Below are 20,222 nucleotides of genomic sequence, written 5' to 3' on the forward strand. Positions count from 1 at the left end.
TTTGTAATAAATCTTTAATCTGTGAAGTGGAAACTTTTACATGCTTATCTTTTAAGGATAATATAACATCCATTATGATTACAACAATATTATTACTAACACAATCTAAAGAAGAATATAATTCTGTTGATACAAATTTTTAAAGTCAGTTAGCTTCGATTACACATTAAACTTTTGCTATACAGTACTATACACGGTTACCAATAGCAAGTTAACGTATTTTCATAGACTATATAGATGTATGTACAATATCAATCATAGTGTCCGTTCGTCTAGTGAAAAAGCACTAAAGGGGAAGGTGCCCCTACCACCGGGTCACGCGCGAGCGCGCACCCATTATGCCTCGTTCGCATGAGAAATACCTTTCTATTTTAGGAGAAAAGAAATTTTTTCAAATAAATGCTTAGTCGGAGAAGTGAGGCAGTTCATTCCTCAACGAGTAAAATATATAACCAGCACCATTAAAAACTCGGTTGTCAAAATAATTAATTGCGTTGAGCCTCGGACGGCGAAGGTGGCTCCCTCCGCCCTGTAGGATGGTGCACGAAACTGCGAACGCAGACCGTGATTCCATACCAAACCGGCAGCTGCATAAGAGCCTCTCTCTCGCACTGTAACTTCTGTCCTTGTTTAGCCCCATTTCACTCCAACTCCAGGCTCGTCGAATGCCATCCTTGTCGTTTCGCTTACGTCGGGATAGCGCGAAACCGCCCCTAGTTCGAATGCCTCTATTACTTCTTAGCCACGTGCAACAACAGATCATTTTCTATTTTCATTTTCCAGGCTTTAAACTTTTTCGTTTATAACTTTTTGTAATCGTTTAAACAATTTTTTGTCAAGACATAAAAAGATACTATACTTTAAGGTAAATAACTGTTGCTTATAAAGTTTGTTGATACCTTTAACGGTTTCGGAGAAAAAGGAAAAAACGAAAAAACGATGAGATGAAACTGTTTCATTTCATTCGCGTTATTCAATGCTTGCATTTACTCCTGTGTTAATGAAAGTGATATAAGAAAGAGATTCTTCCATTAAGTTACTCGTATTTGCATTTTGTAAAGAGGAGTTGTTCCCAAAGCCTCTATTACCTTGTTTCCCAAACTCTGAGTTATTATGAAATTTGGAAACACTAGAAGTATCGCACGGTGCTAAGAAGTAATCGAGGCATTCGAACGAGGGCGGTTTCGCGCTATCTCGACGTAAGCGAACGACAAGGATGGCATTCGACGAGCCTGGAGTGGTGTGAAATGGGGCTAACAAGGACAGAAGTTACAGTGCGAGAGAGAGGCTCTTATGCAGCTTCCGGTTTGGTATGGAATCACGGTCTGCGTTCGCAGTTTCGTGCACCATCCTATAGGGCGGAGGGAGCCACCTTCGCCGTCCGAGGCTCAACGCTGTTGCGAACCTCGCTTGTATGTTGTGTGTGATATCATGTGAATTTAGCCGCAAGCTTGTAATCACTAGCGCTGAATGAAATGTAATATGGCGACGATGCCATAAGAGTATGACTGCAGCATGTCTGCATTATGTTATATCAATGCTCATAAATTAGGAGCCAAAATTCAAAGGAATGTACAAACAATAGATAAGATATTGTAAAACTCTCAACACGGGTGATCGTGCTGGGAGAGAGTTGGAAATCCGGAGAAATAAGACTATCACACTTGAAATTTCTAAAGAGCTAATTTATTGCGGGCTGTATCTAATTCGTTACTCGTAACAAAAATCATGTTGGTTCTTGAAACTGTCGAAGTCTCTTCGACATCCTGTTTATTTACAGAGGGTCGTAAATTCTCTTAAGGGTTGCCTTGGCTCGCTAGCGCGAGACCTTTTGTTATCTTACGTTTTCTCTGGATCCCACGCTTTCTCTTAACACGTGTGCACGGAATCGTTCTCGAGTCTTGGCGGAGCACCACCATCTTCCGCTCGCCCAAGGGTGGACCGAAGCCAGGGAGAGGGACCGCCTCCGGACAGGGATGGGCCCCACCACCATTGGACCAGGGATGATCCTGAGGGAGGATTCAGGATCCAGCGAGGAGGGGATGGCAGCCAACATCGATCGAGGATCTTCACCGCCAAGCTCAGAACGATTCAAAGCTTCAACCCGTTTGCATACATTCTTCATAAAAAGATAAAGTCTGAATAATAAAGGAATAAAAACTATTATTTTACCTTTAAAAATAAAGTGTACTTTATTAAAACTCGCGCCGCGAGCAGAGTGCTTTAGCGCTCCACGGGCACCTTACCCACGTAACATTTATACAAAAATCCCTAGACACCTGAAATCCACGCGCAACAACGCAATTAATTATTTTGACAACCGAGTTTTTAATGGTGCTGGTTATATATTTTGCTCGTTGAGGAATGAACTGCCTCACTTCTCCGACTAAGCATTTATTTGATAAAATTTCTTTTCTCCTAAAATAGAAAGGTATTTCTCATGCGAACGAGGCATAATGGCTGCGCGCTCACGCGTGACCCGGTGGTAGGGGCACCTTCCCCTTTAGTGCTTTTTCACTAGATGAACGGACACTATGATTGATATTGTATATATAAAACACATTCCCACTGCAACAGTCTAACCGCAAACAAAATATAGAATAGACCTATCATCCAATGCGCTTTTGTGTCTTGTGTTCAGGGGCTTTAGAAACCCCATATCATCTTTATGTCACATCCTGCTATATCAACTACACTTTATTTACACAATTTAAGAAATACAGTTTTGATTTCCTTTGATTCTATTTTTTAGAAATCAGGTAGAATGAACATAAGACCGAAGAGTTATTAAAATAATTATTTGACAAGCTTATATTCACTTCTTGTGGCTTCGTAAATAAATAATTTTGAAAAAGCATCAAATTAACTTAAAAATCGAAGAATAAACAGTAAAAACTGTAAATTATATATTACTGTAAGTATAATATTTAATAATTGTTTAATTTTTGGCAAATTATAAAAATAATGTACATAAAAATCAAACTTAACTTATACTTATTAAAGCACAATAATTACTTCGCAATATCATATAAAAGATAAATAATTAATACAAATTTGCAGAGTATTTACAACATAAAAGTTATAAAAATGATAAATTTCAATAGATGTAGTACTAATTTAATTAATAAATAATTGTGAAATTAGGAATTATACTGAAATATATTATAACAATAATAATTAAACAAAATTATACAGGATATCCACATGTAAAAGTAATAAAAAAAATTAATTTCAATGGTTATAACAATAAATTAATTAACAAATTGCTGTAAAATTAAAAATTATAATAAAATTGTCAGAAAAGCGGTGAAGCGGAACGTGACGGTTGACTAGGCGCCATTGTTGTCAAACGCCAACGTCGCCAACCGCTCGGCCTACAGCAAGATCAAACCTAATCAGTCCAAATCAGTCTTGTCGCGACCGCCGAGGAGTGTGGATTTGAGTGCCAAACGTATACCGGTACGATTCAATGATTGGATTATTGGAGCATGTATTCATCTGTGTGTTATCTATTATGGTAGTGTGTGTGCATGGCGTGTTTTACCATGAGATTATGGATACTTATGGGATTTGTTTAACACGTTTTACGGTGTGGTTCCTCATGTCTACACGTGTACTAATGTGTTCTCTAATGTAATTGGGCATACGTATACGGATATATTATTGTGTTTTATGATGTGATTATTTATGGTGCTTGGGCATACTTTTGCAAATGTTTTATGGTGTTGGTCCCTATGTGTATTAACATTTATTTATGAATTTATTACTGTGTTTTATCTTATGGTATCCCCTGTGTTTTGACATGCGTTCGTAAATGTAGAGTTTTATATTGTGGTCATTCCCATGTATAATTTTAAAATCAGCTTATACCAGAATATTTGCAATGTTATGCACGTTTGCATGAATAAATTTGAGTACAATAACTGCAATAAATTTAAAAAAAAAAATTGTATATCGTTGAAGAATCGTGATTGTTTTTGTTTTCAGAAGGGTGCTTGACCGCTGATGATACTATGTTGTATTTCTATGGCGAGCTACCGATCAGGCGTGGGCCACACGTGGATCAACCATGCGTCAAACTCTGACAGCAAGAGACGTTGTGAGCGCAGTAGTGCAAGTCAACGATCGGTGAGTCGCATGCTTTATGATTCTAATGCCGGCAGTACACGCTCGCCGAGGCAACCCGAGACCAGGCGAGCACGAGCATGTACTTGGTGGTCTCGCCTCGCCTCGTGCCCTCTCGCCTCGTGCTCGGAGCGCTCGGCCTAGACGCGAGCTTTCAGGACGAGTCAAAGGAAGCGAAGCCGACACTAGGTGTACACGGGTAGCCCTCGCGAGAGTGTACACGGTGCTCTCGGATCTCGGGTCTCGGGACTCTCGCCTCGGGAGATCTCGCGTTCGAATCGCCTCGGCGAGCGTGTACTGCCGGCATAACGGTCCGAAGCGACACGGGAATTGGTTGTAATTTTTATTTTTTGAGCGAGCATAGTGCTGCACAAATATCATTATATGATTTATACAATGAGATTTGTGCAAAAATAATTCTGTATTTTATGTCTTAGCTTAGGATAGGGTTTTCTTGTACATATTTACATATACATATGTTAGCGTCAGCACGCGTGCAAGCAAGGGTTGACACGTGGCAGGGTCAATGCATTTGAGGCTTTGACCTGCTTTTCAAGGATTTCTCAGGATTCTTTAGGGAATCGATACCCTGAGCCATATGTCTGTCATCGGACTTAGGCCGGCGGTAGTTGATACTTGAGGTGTGACGAATTCTGATGCCGGCAGTACACGCTCGCCGAGGCGATTCGAACGCGAGATCTCCCGAGACGAGAGTCCCAAGACCCGAGATCTCCCGAGACAAGAGTCCCGAGACTCGAGATCCGAGAGTACAGTGTACACTCAGTCCCATCGAAGTTGTCGCAGTGAAGTTGGCTACACATTCACGTTTCGTCGTCGGCACCTCACCTATCGGCTCACCGACGCGGCGTAAATGTGTTTGTGCGTCAACTTCACTGCGACAACTTCGATGGGACTCAGTGTACATTCTCGCGAGGGCTACCCGTGTATGTCAGTGTACACTGAGTTGCATTGAACTTGTCGCAGTGAAGTTGGCTACAAATTCACTACATATTCACGCCGCGTCGGTGAGCCAATGGCGAGATCGGTTCACCGACGCTGCGGCGTGAATGCGTTAGTGAATTTGTAGCCAACTTCACTGCGACAAGTTCAATGCAACTCAGTTACACCTAGTGTCGGCTTCGCTTCCTTTGACTCGTCCTGAAAGCTCGCGTCTAGGCCGAGCGCTCCGAGCACGAGGCGAAGCAAGACCATCAAGTACATTCTCGTGCTCGCCTGGTCTCGGGTCGCTGAGGCGATTCGAACGCGAAATCTTCCGAGGCGAGACGTCCCGAGACCCGAGATCCGAGAGCACCATGTATGTATGTATGTATACTCTCGCGAGGGAACCTCGTGTCGGCTTCGCCTATGGCACGTGTAGAACGATAAGGATGTTTCAGAAGGATCTGGCCACGGAGTGGGGAAGATCTTGCATATTCTGGTAGGACGACTATGAGGAACGGTATGGCACTTACCCCAGAACCGTGATCGATTTCGCATCGTCAAATTTAATATTTCCAACATATACAGATTTCGAGTTTAAAAATATAGAGAAGTCGGATGACTACGTTTCAGAATACATTTTCTTTCTTATATGTACAAGAAATTATTTCGCGACGAGTAGATTTCAATATCAAAGTAATAATTATGAATATCTTTTATTATTTAGATCATTTACTTTGATATTGAAATGTTCTTAAATTTTATTCATGTTATTTCAATGATATTCTTTCTTGTAAGAAAGTTAGAATATCGGTGTATTAGCTTGTATTAATCATACATTTTAGCTCAGGCATTTCAGCACACATAAAGAAAACTGGTAGGTGAAAATCACCATTGGCCTCATTCATTTCTATGCCCAAAGCTCATTCGGGTACTTAGATGTACCCGCGTGGGTGGAGGGCGGTGGACAAGGTTTAGTTTTAAGTATATTTCGGCGACTGACAAAAATAGTGAACCAATATAGTGAATCACGATATAAGTTTCACACGTGTGTGTGTAGTTAGGATGTGGGATTTGTATCGTTTATTAACAATCTTAACTTACTATATTATTACAAAGCAATTAGAAGATAATTACCAAGAATAAATTGAAAAGTTATTACAATGCATACATGTTACGTTAAATATTTGAAAGAATACGAAAATGAAACATGTTACTTTAGCACAATGTTCACTATTATTTGTCAGTTGTCAGCAAAAAGGTATGTTTTTATTAGAGTGTGAATGTTGAATTGAACTCGAGTGTCGGAGGCGTCCCGGGACGTTCTCCCTAGGTGTAGGCTTTTTTGCACCCGGGTGGTTGAATGAGATCCGTGGAGTGAATTTTTGTGAGAATGATTTTTCTCCTTTTTTAAATATAGCAACAGGCAGGCAAGTAGTTTACTTCTGGTGTGATTGAGTTTAGTTTATAAGTAGGCAGGGCCAGAGCAAGCTTTCATGTTCTTCATCGTATTCTCCTCTAATACGTGAGAAGCTTGTATCTGGGGTTGAGAAACCAGAAATCAAGAAGGAAAATGAAAATGCAATTGCGAAAAATGCGATTTTTCTTGAGGCCAAGCCTTAGTTTGTAAGTCGTAATCGTGGTACTAGACCCGATTACAAAAATGAAGTATTAAAATGAAAGTGTAGTGAAGTGAAATGAAATGAAAAATATTTTATCCTTGGACATTGCAAAAACTGTGCACGTATGCGAGTAGCGATTCAATGGATTGTTGCTCGTTTATGTGCTTCATTTTTACGAATGTCTGGCAAGCGTAAAATTTTCGCGAGTGATCTTTGTGAGGCTATTGTCGAAAAAAGAAGAGGCTATATACCGAAGAGCCCCGGCAAAATTAGCCCAAAAGAGGAGAACTACTAATGGCTCTCCATCTTCGGATGGACAGTCATTCTAATGTCATTATGCTCGTTAATTTGCTTTTTGTTCTTTTCCTTGTGTATCTTTTGCAGGTGTTTTTCTTGAATGGTAATACCATCAAATATTAAACTCGAAATTTTACGAGTTTAATACCAAGCTTTTGTTAAGTTTCACCGAATCACGATTTTATTTTCCCTTTTTTCTTTAATTTATTATTTTATTTTGGGGAATTATTCTTTTCTTATTGATCTTGCAGTAAATCATATCTCGTATTTTGATTTTAAATATTTTCAAATATTTTCTTATTTATTGAGCTCTTTTTGTTTATTTCATTCTTTTTTTTGAAAAGATCCATCGATCATTCAGCCCCGATGTAGTTCCTACAAACACCGTCCTAAATCGTAGAGTGCGCCACAAAATGGCTGCCAAAGTTGGGGTTTTATGCTGTGTCGGTATTACAGAACATGTAACACAAATTCTTATGAGATGGTAGTTCTATTCTATACCTTGTCTGTGGTATGTATAGATCATTCACACCAATTTACACATGGTATATACATATATATGTGTGTGTATATATATATAATATACATGAATGTCTGACAGTGCACTTTATGCACGTTTGTAGTTACTAGTGAAAAAACATTTTATAAATTAAGTTCGTTAAGTAATACAAATTTATAACTCATAAATATATTAAAAAGATAGAAGTATGCCTCAATACCGAGTACGTCTGTAATAATCGCAAATTTCGAAAGATCTAACTTAAATTTTTTATTCTATCCTTGATTTATCGAACGTTTTCAGTTATCTGAAATTTAAAATATTTCATTCAGGTAAAGTAAAGTGGGGAAAAGAACTTTTTCCCAATGTAGAAGTTAATACAGATGAAGAAACCAATGTTGTTCAAAGCACAACTTTTTGCACTGACAGGAGTGCAACCAGAAAGGCAAAAAGTTATGTTAAAAGGAATGACATTAAAGGATGATGATTGGGGAAACATTAAGTTAAAAGATGTAAGAAAAAGATTTCGGTTATCAGTGTTAATATTTCTATTAATAATGAACATATATCATCATTGGAATTGAAACATAAAAATCTTTTTAATTTAATTATTAAATTTTTATCTCTTTAAGGGTATCACTGTATTAATGATGGGTTCCAAAGAAGAGGATGTACCAGTAGAACCTACTGAAAACCATTATTTTTGGAGATATGAATGAATTCTGAATTAGCCACTGCTTTTAGATTTACCAGCTGGTTGACAAATTAGGAAATACGTGTTTATCTTAATGCAACTGTGCAATGCCTAAAAACTGTCCCTGAGTGCGGGATGCTCTAAAGAACTTTTCAGGAGGGCTTGCAGTCTCGTTATTTCATCGCTGTACCTGCGCAAAGTATAACTGCTGCATTAAGAGATCTTTACAATAGCATGGATAAAGGATCATCTTTGCCACCTGTTGTTCTTCTCCAAATGATGCATTCAGCATTTCCAAGATTTGCTGAGAAATCTGATCATGGTAGATTTCAACAGCAAGATGCTAACGAGTGTTGGACTGAGCTCATTAGGATGTTGCAACAAAAATTACCAGCAAAGGTAGTTGAATATTTAGTCTATGCATGTTTGATTAAATGATTATTTATAGTGTATTATTACATATATTTATTTCAGAAAAAATAAAACCTGATGTTTGTTTAGGTTAATATATTGCAATCTTTTTAAATTAAAACAAATTATAAATGTAAAATAATTATAGGAAAATCCAGTACTTCAGAAGATAATGGACAGACTTATAAACCTCGATCATTAATTGAACAGTATTTTGGAGGAACATTTGATACAGAATAAAATGTATAGAATGTGAAGATGAACCCCTACCTAAAGGAAGGAAGAATTTTTGCAATTGAGTTGTTTCATTTCAACAGAAGTTAGATACATGCATTCTGGACTTAGGAATAAAATGCAAGAACAACTTACAAAAATGTCACCGACTCTAGGTAGAGATGCAATGTATACAAAAACGGTAACAGATTTTATTTAATGCAAGATAAATCTACGTTTAAACAAACCTATCCTTTCTGTATTATTAAAAATATTTTTACAGTCGAAAAATTAGCAGATTACCGGCATATTTAACAATTCAATTTGTACGTTTTTATTATCAAATAAAAAGAGCGATTAATGCGAAAATTCTCAAGATGTGAAATTTCCCATTGAATTTGATGCTTTTGAATTGTGTGGCAGTGAACTTCAAAGTAAACTTACTCCAATGCGCGAGAAGTTTAAGGTATATGAAGATAGTTTACTGAAAGAATCACACTCTATGAAAGATAAAAAGGACAAGGTAGATAATGATAAGAGAAATATAAACAAGAAGCTTTTTGTTTGCAAATGGTAATGCCTGTACTCAAATTAGATACCAGTTATATACTAAGATATTTTCTTTTAATATGTATATACCTTATATTAGATTATTGTAATTTCAGATATAGGGTCAAATAACAGTGGGTATTACATTACAAGCTGGTACTAACACATAGATGACGATCAAGAAGCAGCAGTGGTTTTTCCTTTTTTTTTTTATGTTGCTTGGGTTCGTCAAAACAGTGATACTTGGTTAAAGTGTGATGATGAAACTGTTAGCGCTGTTAACTAGTGAGAAGTATAAACTTAGCGGTGGTGGTGACTGGCATGCGCATACGTTCTTTTATATGGTCCAAAAATTTTAGAAGTACCTGATACAGATAACAATGAGGATTCAGTACCAAGTAACTCGATTTAAAAGACTAAAGTAACTGAAACAAATTTCTACTCTGCATCTATTAGCAAAAAATGCATTTCCTTTTTTTTTATACCGTTGAACATCCTAATATAATTTTAATGTTATAATATTATACTATTTGCAAAATTGGTGTCAGTTATTTACTACCTACCGAATCATAAAGATGTACATACATTACATACATAATCGGCTGATATGCAATTGCAGAACTATGCATTCATTGATTCTATACGCTTAAACAAAAAAAAAACAAAAATGGTATATGAAGTCTGTAGAAATACAAATGATAGAGTATTGTAAACCATTAAAATGTTTTTTTTTTTTATAATAATACAATAAAATTACAACTGCAATTAGAACCATTCTAGATATTTATATTGCTTTTATTTACAGAATATAGTAATAAAAATTTGTCCAATGTAAAAATATTAGGAAAATTTCAAACTACAATATAAAAATAAGATAATTTTGTCCTTTTTTACCTCATTTCAGGTGTAAATTATTAAAAGATTTAAATCATCAAGATAGTTTATCTCTTGTGTTAGGTCTACTACTTTTTGGAAAAGAAGTCATTCAGAAGTTACATATACAATGTTGTTGTTTAGTGTTATTAAGAATCATTTTCCATATGTTATATCAATAATTTGCAATATATATTTTATTATTTTCAATATATTAATATTAAATTGGAATAGTGAAGAAACATTAAACTTGATAAAAATATTTTGAATCAACAATGATGTATTTGTATATAAACAATTGGATATAAGGTACGCTGATAATGTGATAAATGAATATATTATATATACACATGTATAAAAGTAAGATCGATATATTCTTATACGTTGCTACACACATGCGCCTATAAATATATGTATGTGTGTGAAAAAAGTAAAGTAGATAATTCGAAATAGGTAAGCAGTACAGTCTCAGATACCAATAGTTACGGTTCTCAGTATTACATTTATCGCGTAATCACAAAAAAATAACGGGTGTACGTTAAATTATTTTCACGTGAATGTACAAGCTTAATTATTTGCAATGCATTCTAAAACATTTCGCAATGGAATCCTCCAACGTTTCTTTAGTAGATTTTTCAGGTAAATAGTTACATATAGCAACAATATATCTCCTATTATTTAACTGATCGATAATGTACATTATTTGATGTACATTACCTATCGCGGTGTAGGTCCTATTTCAACGCGTTGAGTGTTCAAACGTTGTATTGAGATATACATTAGTATCTGACAGTGAAATGCTTATCTGTAAGTGCTATACAAATTCAATGAAACGGTTCGGTAATTGGTATAATAAAATTAGAACAATACGATAGCATTGTTCTTGTACAAAATTCTAGTATTTTTTGTTGAATTTTTCATTGAAATTACTAAATAAGTTTTATAATACACTATTTCTCAATTTTATTTACGTCAGGAATTAAAATTTAAATTATAATCTTATATCTTTTTTAAAACTAAGAAATTGTACTTTGAAAGGAATACATGCGTTTGTTATTTCGTTATTATCATTTAATTTTTTTTAATATATTGGAAGTATGATTCGTTTTTTGTTTAATACAAATTAAATATGTTAAGAACTTTGACAAGGAAGTTCTAATACATTAATCAATTATGTTACCTAAACTTTCTCAACACCTTGAATTTTTAAATTATCGAAGAATTTAAAATATTTATTTTAAAAATCATGATGAAAAGAATATGTTTAGATCCCATTTATTAAAACAGGACATAATGTATGAATAAAAAAATTATGCATATATATAGTAAACAAGCGATTTGCATCTTTTGTTGGGGATGGTAAGGTTCGGTCGAGTTCGCTATAAACGCCGATCTCGACCGAAAGCTGTATTCCGCTGGATACTTCACCATGGGGTGTTTTCACCTCTCCGTCGGTTTCTCATGAGAAGTTTGTTCGTCTTTTGTGTTTATTTTCCAGAAAATATAATTATAGAAGCTTTTAAAATAATTCTGCGGAATACGTTCATTTCTTAATTATATTTTTGATGATAAATGGTGGGTGTGTCTTGTAGTTCATAGTTCTTGACATCGCACATGTGAAAATTAGGATTTTGACGGATCTGATTAATGCAATGGCGACGTTTGTTACTTTCTATTATGCTATCTACGTTTCTTTTAATGATTTTTTATTATTGTGCTTCTAAAGACTCTCGTGATTACGCGGTGCCAGTGCTAAAATAGCGACGATAAAGAAAATATTATTCTCCGTGTAAGAGAACTTACATTGTTAAAATATTATGATGGACCGGTGAAGCAAGTTCAAATCGGGCGGGCTCTATTATTCCTAAAGCAATACTATTTTCTCTTTTCTCTATTTCTTAGAACATACTGCATTTATACAATAACTTATTTTTTATCTATATTATCATCATCTTTTTTTAAACTTATCGAAGAAGATGTAGAAGCACTGATTTAAAACTTAATTTAGATTTTATTTCGGTATATCTTTAGAAATATGTTCTTATGCTTTATTCTTTATGTGTTTATACAGTATTTTATTCTTGATACAAGAACAGGGTATGCTTATATGTATGTGCATATGTTCGCATGATCCAAAAATGATCCGAGCGTATCATTCCAAGTGAAAATGTATAAATTAGTATTCTTTATGTTGTTTAAGCAATTTATAGTTAACTAAATAAAAATCAGTAAATTGCAAAGTGATACGATAATAAAATATATTTTTTCTTATTTTTCCGTACTTACAATCAAGGGTTTCGAAGTGTAAATTTATTATTTCTTTCTTATATTATCCTTATTATATAATATAAAGTTATTATTTGTATAACAGCATTTTGATAATGATTGAATATCTCAATATATAATGTTACAATTGTCCGAAATAGCTTTACTGTTCCTGTAAGTAGTGTTCAATTGTAAGACTAATACTAAATTGGTGATCTACAACCTAACTTGAAATACAGAAGGGCCATATTATGACGTCAAGCTTGGATCAGCGCGAATCTGACGAAAATGCGTACACCAATCGAGCATACTTCTGTTTTTTTATGTTAGTAATGTTAGGCACAGATGAGATAAGGTGTCATTGTCGTGAATGACTATTTAAATGGACTCTTCTGTTTATTATGTTCTCTACTAAAACTTTTAAATAATTCCTAGTGAACATTTACTATGTTAGATGCCGATGAAAGAGATGCAGTTTCTTGAGAAGAAGAGGAGAAGCTCGAGAAAAAAGTTGCCAATTTTACGAATTATATCGTATTTTAAAGACTTCTCTGCATTTCTTCATTTTTTTAAAGTGATTTCTATGCAAACATTTTAAAAACCAAAGTGTACTTTAGTGTTTACCTTGTACATTTGTGCTGTACTGAATAAGTGGACTCTATAGATTCACAAGAAATTTTTTAATTAATTAAAAAGTTGTAGCAAGACATGTGTATTATGAAAATTTTATATTTACATAACCATTCCTCAGTATTCATGCAGAAGGATCAAACGTGAAAATAATTGAAAGAAACTTACAACAAGAATTTTTATATTTTATGATACAGTGACGGTGAATTTGTATATTGGACAAATTTGAAATTATATACAAAAAAAATGGGTAATTGTTTCAGTAGTCCGACAGACACAGAAAAAGAAAAGCCTGATAGAATAGGCAATCCTAATATAGAGGCAGTTGCGTCTCAAGCTAGTCCAGTGCCAACGCCGCCTCCGGATCCTATTAGGCCTATGCCACAAATTCCAGATGCGGATGTGCCAACAGCAAAAATTTTTGTTGCACTCTATGACTATGATGCACGTACAGATGAAGATTTAAGTTTTAGAAAAGGTGAACATCTGGAAATTTTAAATGATACTCAAGGAGATTGGTGGTTAGCCAGAAGTAAAAAGAACCCGGCAAGAAGGATATATTCCTAGTAATTATGTCGCAAAATTGAAATCTATTGAAGCTGAACCGTAAGTTATATGTGTATTTCTTTATAATTAAATATGCATTCAAGAGTATTGATATATTTTATGATAACAGAAAGATATAATTTTAAATAGTAATTATTTTTAATAACATTTTCAATATTTCATTGCATTATGTACACATTAATAGGAAATGAATTGAATGTGTAAATTTAAATGGTGTGTATTTAAAATACTAGTCATGAAAAATTTACAGTTATGTATTCAGTTAGAAATTACATGAGTTACATGTAATGTCATACATACATGATAGATATAGAAATAACACTATGACTGTGATATATTAATTAAAGCAATTCAATAAAATTTATTTAGTGGTCTTTGTTATATTGTCACTTAATAAATTTCTTTCTATGTACTGAACTATGCAGTGTGACCTTGCTTTCTCACTAACAGTACTTGTATTCTTTATTAACATGGACAGTTGCCTTTGACTATTAATCAGTTTAGATAAGCAATGCTTCCTTTTAAACATACGTATGAGATAGGTATTATATTACTTTCTGTTCAATTAATTTTTTCATTAATCAGTTTGACATTAAATTTTTATGCACTCTCTAATTTCTTATACTTAATTTATTATTATTGTTATTATTTTAGATGGTACTTAGAAAAATTAAACGAATTGAAGCAGAAAAAAAATTATTACTGCCTGAAAATGATCATGGTGCATTTTTAATCAGAGATTCTGAAAGTAGACATAATGATTATTCTCTTTCAGGTAAGCTAGAACAAAGTTAAATACATTTCACAAATAGTATATAATGCAATCCATAATAATAATTGTTATAATTTATTATATTATCTTGTAGTACGGGGATGGTGATACAGTTAAACATTATCGAATTAGACAGTTGGACGAAGGAGGTTTCTTCATTGCTAGAAGAACCACATTAGAAATCTTCAGCATCTTGTTGAACATTATAGTAAAGATGCTGATGGATTATGTGTAAATCTCTGCAAACCCTGTGTACAGGTAAGAAAGTTTAAAGTTAAATTATTATTCCACGTAATCTTATGTCATATAAATGGAGTTTAGACAGCTTGCTGCATGTATAAAAGTGGTTTTTAATAATATATGATTATTTTATTGAAGAATATGGTGTATTGCTTAATTACTTAATTTTTATTAAAAGTATTTATCAAGGAATTTCTACATCTCTATTAATACAATTTTATGTTTTTTTTTTTAAGCTAAAATTTTATATTTCATTACTATGCAGAAATCCCTTGATATTGAACATAATATACGTTGACATATAATGTGAACCTAAAACTGAAAGCAAGAAATGAATGCATGATATTATCAATTTTTATTGTACACAGATCTACAATATGAATAACTTTGTGCATAGAATAAAATAATATGGACAATTAGTTAAACTGTTACATAATATTTATACATTACAAGTATTAACATATTATGGCACTGTCTAAACTCCAGTTAGACTTTGCTGGTCAAAATGAAGTGATATATTTAACAACTGTATAGTAATTTACACATATTTTTAACAAATTGTTGTTGAAGATTGCTTGATAACATTAAATGAAATTGCAATTAATACAGAATAGTATTTTAAAGAGTTTTATATTATATTTTGTCCTTTTTACAATAGGGAATATATTTAAAAATATTAAAAAAGAGGAAAATAATCTTTACATTACGATGATTTCAAGAAAAGACTTATATACTTAAACATATGTAAATAAAGATTTCTTAAGAAAATATAATTAATTTTTAAATGAAAAATTATATATGCACACTCATACATACACATACACACACTTATATATATATTGTACCGTACATTGTTACCATTTATTTTCAAAGACATTAAGGTTTGAAAACAGCTTTTAGTTTGATAAATAATCTTGCGAAGTTTGATCTCTGAATAGACTATGTTTGTTTCTCTGTTATTGCTTACCTTACCTCCCGCTGGATTTTCTTGGTAAATGAATGTCCCAATATGACATAACATGTTAATTTTCTTTTTAACATAAATGCTTCCTGTTATGTCTTTGGCCTGTACATATAGCACAAGCCTGTCCTATATGGAATTATGTTTCAAAGACATTAGTTCATCCTTTATTTAGAAAATTAAATTCTTTTAAAATTTCATAGCTTCATCTTAGAAATAGAATTGAAAGCACACATTTAAGAACAAAATAAATTTATTGTCTTTTGTCTGTATATTTTATTTTTATATATCGTTCATAATGACAATATTTATCATAAATTCTTTCCGCACAATTTGTAACAAATTGCAAAATTCTATCATTAATAATTGTGTGCTTAAAATCTATTTGGTGTACAAGATATCTCAAACATACTCTTAACTTTTAATGCAAAATTAATCATATCTTTTAGTACATTTTGTATAGATTATACAAATGGTAAGGATATGAAGTATTAAGAAAGACTGTTATTACATTATGCTATATTATACAGTAATATAAATGATAAGTAATATATTTTTTACAAGGGTTTGAGGTATCTTGTATATGAAATTTAATAGATCCGTTTTTTAAAATATGTGTTTTAGATTTCTTTCTTGTGTTTGTATGCACATTAAAGAATTTTAAAACGAATTTTCTTCCAATCTAATAAACTTTATATATTTTCTGAACAATTTTTAATGAACTAGTGCACAAGAAATTCATAGTACTTTTGTCTTGTCAAATTATAATTATCTCAGTGTTTGAAGTTTTTTTTTTTATCTTAAAAATTATACTAACTATTTTACAATAAGGTTCTTTATATCCTACTTATTTAAAATACAGTAACTTTAAGATACTGACATCTTATGTTACAAAAGTACTTGAAATATGGTGCTACATTCTTGTTAATAATGTATATATTCTACAACAGAAGAATTATTAGCATATAAGTTTATGTCTTGGGACTGTGTATAAGTGTTCAATTACTAAGTTCCTGAAATTATATGTAATTTTTATATTCTTGTCTATAGAAATAAGTATTATTAACTTTTAAAAAGTATTATATGTCAGGAATAAAAATCATCTACCATCAGAAACATGCAGATTTCTGTACATGAAGTTTTCATACACTTTCTACACACTAACTACTGTATTTTTTGAAATTGAAATTAGTTATTTTTAAAACCACGTGAATGTCAAGAGGCATGAAACTAAATAATTTACAATTTGCTTTTCATCACTTGCATCTTGCATAACAGCCACTATTTATGTTAGTTTTTGTGGCATAATTGTTAGATTAGATATTTTCATTTAAATAAACTTGCTGTTTATTATTTCATATAATGAAAACATTATAAAGTTAACGAGCAGTTGTGCAGCCTAAACAACATCTTTAAATGGCTTCTGAATAGGTTTGTATTATTATGAAGTAAGATCAATGCTCCAAGTTTTTTCAAGGAATTTTTAAAACTTTGATTAGTATACATATAAGTTTATATGTCTTATTGATTAATGTACAACATTTCAAAGGAGCGTTTGCTATTAATGCTACAATAAAGTACTTATTAAAGAAAAAAAAATAGAAATTATAGTATTTAATAGTCATTGATTGGCACATACTTGATTTTGTTGATAGGTTGAGAAACCTGTAACCGAGGGTCTTAGCCATCGCACACGGGATCAATGGGAGATAGATCGCTCATCGCTCAAATTTGTAAGAAAATTAGGACAAGGGCAATTTGGAGAAGTATGGGAAGGATCATGGAATAATACGACTGCGGTAGCAATAAAAACGCTTAAACCAGGAACAATGGATCCGAAAGATTTCTTAGCAGAAGCACAAATTATGAAGAAGCTTCGTCATGCAAAATTAATTCAGTTGTACGCTGTTTGTACTTTAGAAGAGCCTATTTATATTATCACAGAACTAATGAGGAATGGTAGTTTGTTAGAATATTTACAAGGTAGTATTGAATTACACTAAACTACATTGCGCATATTTGGTTAAATGTTATTATATATTAATGTAATCGTTTTTCTTGTAGGAAAAGGGAAAGTTTAAATCTACAACGATTAATTGACATGGCTGCACAGATTGCAGCTGGTATGGCATACCTCGAATCGCAGAATTACATTCATAGAGATTTAGCTGCCCGTAATGTTTTGGTAGCTGAATTAAATGTTGTCAAGATAGCAGATTTTGGTTTAGCTAGGTTGATCAAAGAAGATGAATATGAAGCTCGGGTAGGAGCACGTTTTCCTATCAAGTGGACTGCGCCTGAAGCTGCAAATTATAGTAAATTCAGTATTAAATCTGATGTATGGTCATTTGGTATTCTCCTTACTGAATTGGTTACTTATGGTAGAATACCATATCCGGGTAAATGTTTTAATCAAAATTGTATAATATATATTATTTATAAAATATATAGAAATAAAATACACAATTGTTTGGTTTATAGGTATGACAAATGCTGAAGTTCTTCATCAAGTAGAACATGGTTATCGAATGCCATGCCCACCTGGATGTCCAACCGCATTGTATGATATTATGTTAGAATGTTGGAATAAGGATCCAATGAAGAGGCCAACCTTCGAAACACTGCAATGGAAACTCGAGGATTTCTTTACTATGGAAGGCTCGGAGTATAAGGAAGCATCTGCATATTGAAGTACTAAAATAATTTATAGTTCTTGGTTATAATGTTTCAGTAAAATATCGTTAAGGTACGCAAAATATTCTATATGATCTACAACGAGAAAAATGCAGATTATTACAATTAATAGTTTATTCAAAATCCGGAGTTTGTGATATTTAACAGTATACTTATATTAAAGAGTAGTCTTCTTTTTACAGGTTTAAATAATACCATTTATTTTTTTAGTAATACGATTATAATAATTGTTTTTGTTACATATTCTGGCTGCCATAAAATTGTAGAGCAAGTTTGTCAATTTACAAGTTATTATAACAAATTGAATATTGGAACGTCGATGATTTAAACGAAAAAAGGTGATACAATTCAAATTTTATTTTAAGAAAGTATATTCTAAACGTGTAAATGTTGATATTAATATTATCCCTAGACAATAGCCATGGAAGTTAATATTTTTAAAGTAGGAATTTGTTGGTTATAAATCTTGACGAGATAAATGCAATTGTCAGAAGTACTATAAATATTTGACATAGGTAAGGAAGTCACAGACACTGCACAGCCAATTTATGTAAACTTTCCATCTTCTTGAATGGACATTTTATTAGAATTTGAATTATACATTTATAAGACGGATTATCATCTGTCTTGACTTATCATTCCTTCTTCAATTTCATTTTTTTTTTTTTTTTTTTTTAATTTTATTAACATCAAAGCAATTTATTGTTGTTAAACATCTGAAAATATAATACACATGTTCAGAATTTATGAAATATTATAATTATACTATGATAAAATTTATGAGTGGCCTGTTTAAGTCAATATAAATATAAGGCAAATTTTTTAAATATTTATCATTAAATACATTCATTTTATAACTCTTTTGGATATGTTAACACTCAATTATCCTTAAAAAAAAATACATGCATATTAACTAGAAGCAATGCATCTAATCTAAAAATTATCCTTAATTGTTCATAAAAATATAGTAAATGTGTAAAATAACATAAGAAAGTATACAAGGGTATTAATAATAATAAGTATGTAAACTATTAACGGTCAAATTTTTTTTATTTAATCATGTAGAATATATTAGGGTTACAAAATTAGTATTAATTATTATATTTACTTGAGTATGTTTTCAGCGAATTTACTATTTTAAAATTCCTAAATTTTTCAATTTTATATATTTGTACTAGATATCATTAATTTAACAAAATGATAAATTTTCCTTTTTTTTATGTTAAAAAATTAAAATTTTACAGTTAAATAATACGAAATTATGCAATAATGTATAGAAAAATATTAGATTTATAATTTCTCAGTTTTAAAAAGAAATTTTGTAGAGTCAAAAAGTATAAACGGTTTGTTTTATATGCCTTACGTTAAAGTTTATACATATAATGTCATGTTATCTTCATTGACATTTATTTGTTTTCGGAAGGAATTCATTATTTTAACGTATCGTGTACTCATGCAATATTATGCAAACAAACGTCTATCTCATTTATAAAAAGACATTACAATATTTATAAAAGATAAAATTATCATTATCAAACAATTTGTCTAGTCAGAGACCACTATTCTATTGCGAATATTTTCATGACTTTAAATACATTGAAAATCTAAAACGTATACTGCCAAATAAATATTAAACTTACAATTAGACAAAAATAGTTTGAATGCATTGTTTCTTATAAAAATTATTTAACTTATTATTTTATCCTTACAACATGAAAAAAAAAAAATAGTAGAAGTTCAAACGTAATAAAAAACAATACACATATTTCCTAAAATTAAATTAAAAACTCTGACGTTGTGGTCGTCTGATAATTAATTAAAAAAACTATTTTATATTATTGTTCTAAACAATTATATTACAGCAAATAATA

At 32.1% G+C, this 20,222-nt stretch overlaps 3 protein-coding genes across 3 annotated transcripts; all 3 read left to right on the top strand.

Moving 5' to 3' along the window:
- The first annotated feature begins 6,267 nt into the window (after positions 1 to 6,267).
- LOC114880825 (ubiquitin carboxyl-terminal hydrolase 14) lies at positions 6,268 to 9,144 on the top strand. Its single transcript, XM_046285624.1, is given in 12 exon segments — positions 6,268 to 6,325; positions 7,815 to 7,873; positions 7,875 to 7,994; positions 8,115 to 8,169; positions 8,172 to 8,303; positions 8,306 to 8,348; positions 8,350 to 8,575; positions 8,736 to 8,742; positions 8,745 to 8,822; positions 8,825 to 8,863; positions 8,866 to 9,002; positions 9,084 to 9,144. Coding segments are annotated over 12 exon segments (966 nt in total). The 3' UTR covers positions 9,096 to 9,144.
- A 232-nt stretch (positions 9,145 to 9,376) lies between these two features.
- On the top strand, positions 9,377 to 10,111 carry LOC123987756 (ubiquitin carboxyl-terminal hydrolase 14-like). Its single transcript, XM_046285625.1, is given in 4 exon segments — positions 9,377 to 9,401; positions 9,520 to 9,628; positions 9,630 to 9,667; positions 9,670 to 10,111. Coding segments are annotated over 4 exon segments (264 nt in total). The 3' UTR covers positions 9,762 to 10,111.
- Positions 10,112 to 10,287: 176 nt separating this feature from the next.
- LOC114880823 (tyrosine-protein kinase Src42A) lies at positions 10,288 to 19,210 on the top strand. Its single transcript, XM_046285715.1, is given in 10 exon segments — positions 10,288 to 10,861; positions 13,381 to 13,651; positions 13,653 to 13,723; positions 14,339 to 14,343; positions 14,346 to 14,462; positions 14,555 to 14,629; positions 14,632 to 14,714; positions 17,313 to 17,640; positions 17,721 to 18,056; positions 18,139 to 19,210. Coding segments are annotated over 10 exon segments (1,554 nt in total). The 5' UTR covers positions 10,288 to 10,802; the 3' UTR covers positions 18,348 to 19,210.
- The last annotated feature ends 1,012 nt before the right edge of the window (positions 19,211 to 20,222 follow it).

The sequence above is a fragment of the Osmia bicornis genome, chromosome 5 (assembly GCF_907164935.1).
Source record: "Osmia bicornis bicornis chromosome 5, iOsmBic2.1, whole genome shotgun sequence".
Taxonomy (NCBI): Eukaryota; Metazoa; Arthropoda; class Insecta; order Hymenoptera; family Megachilidae; genus Osmia; species Osmia bicornis.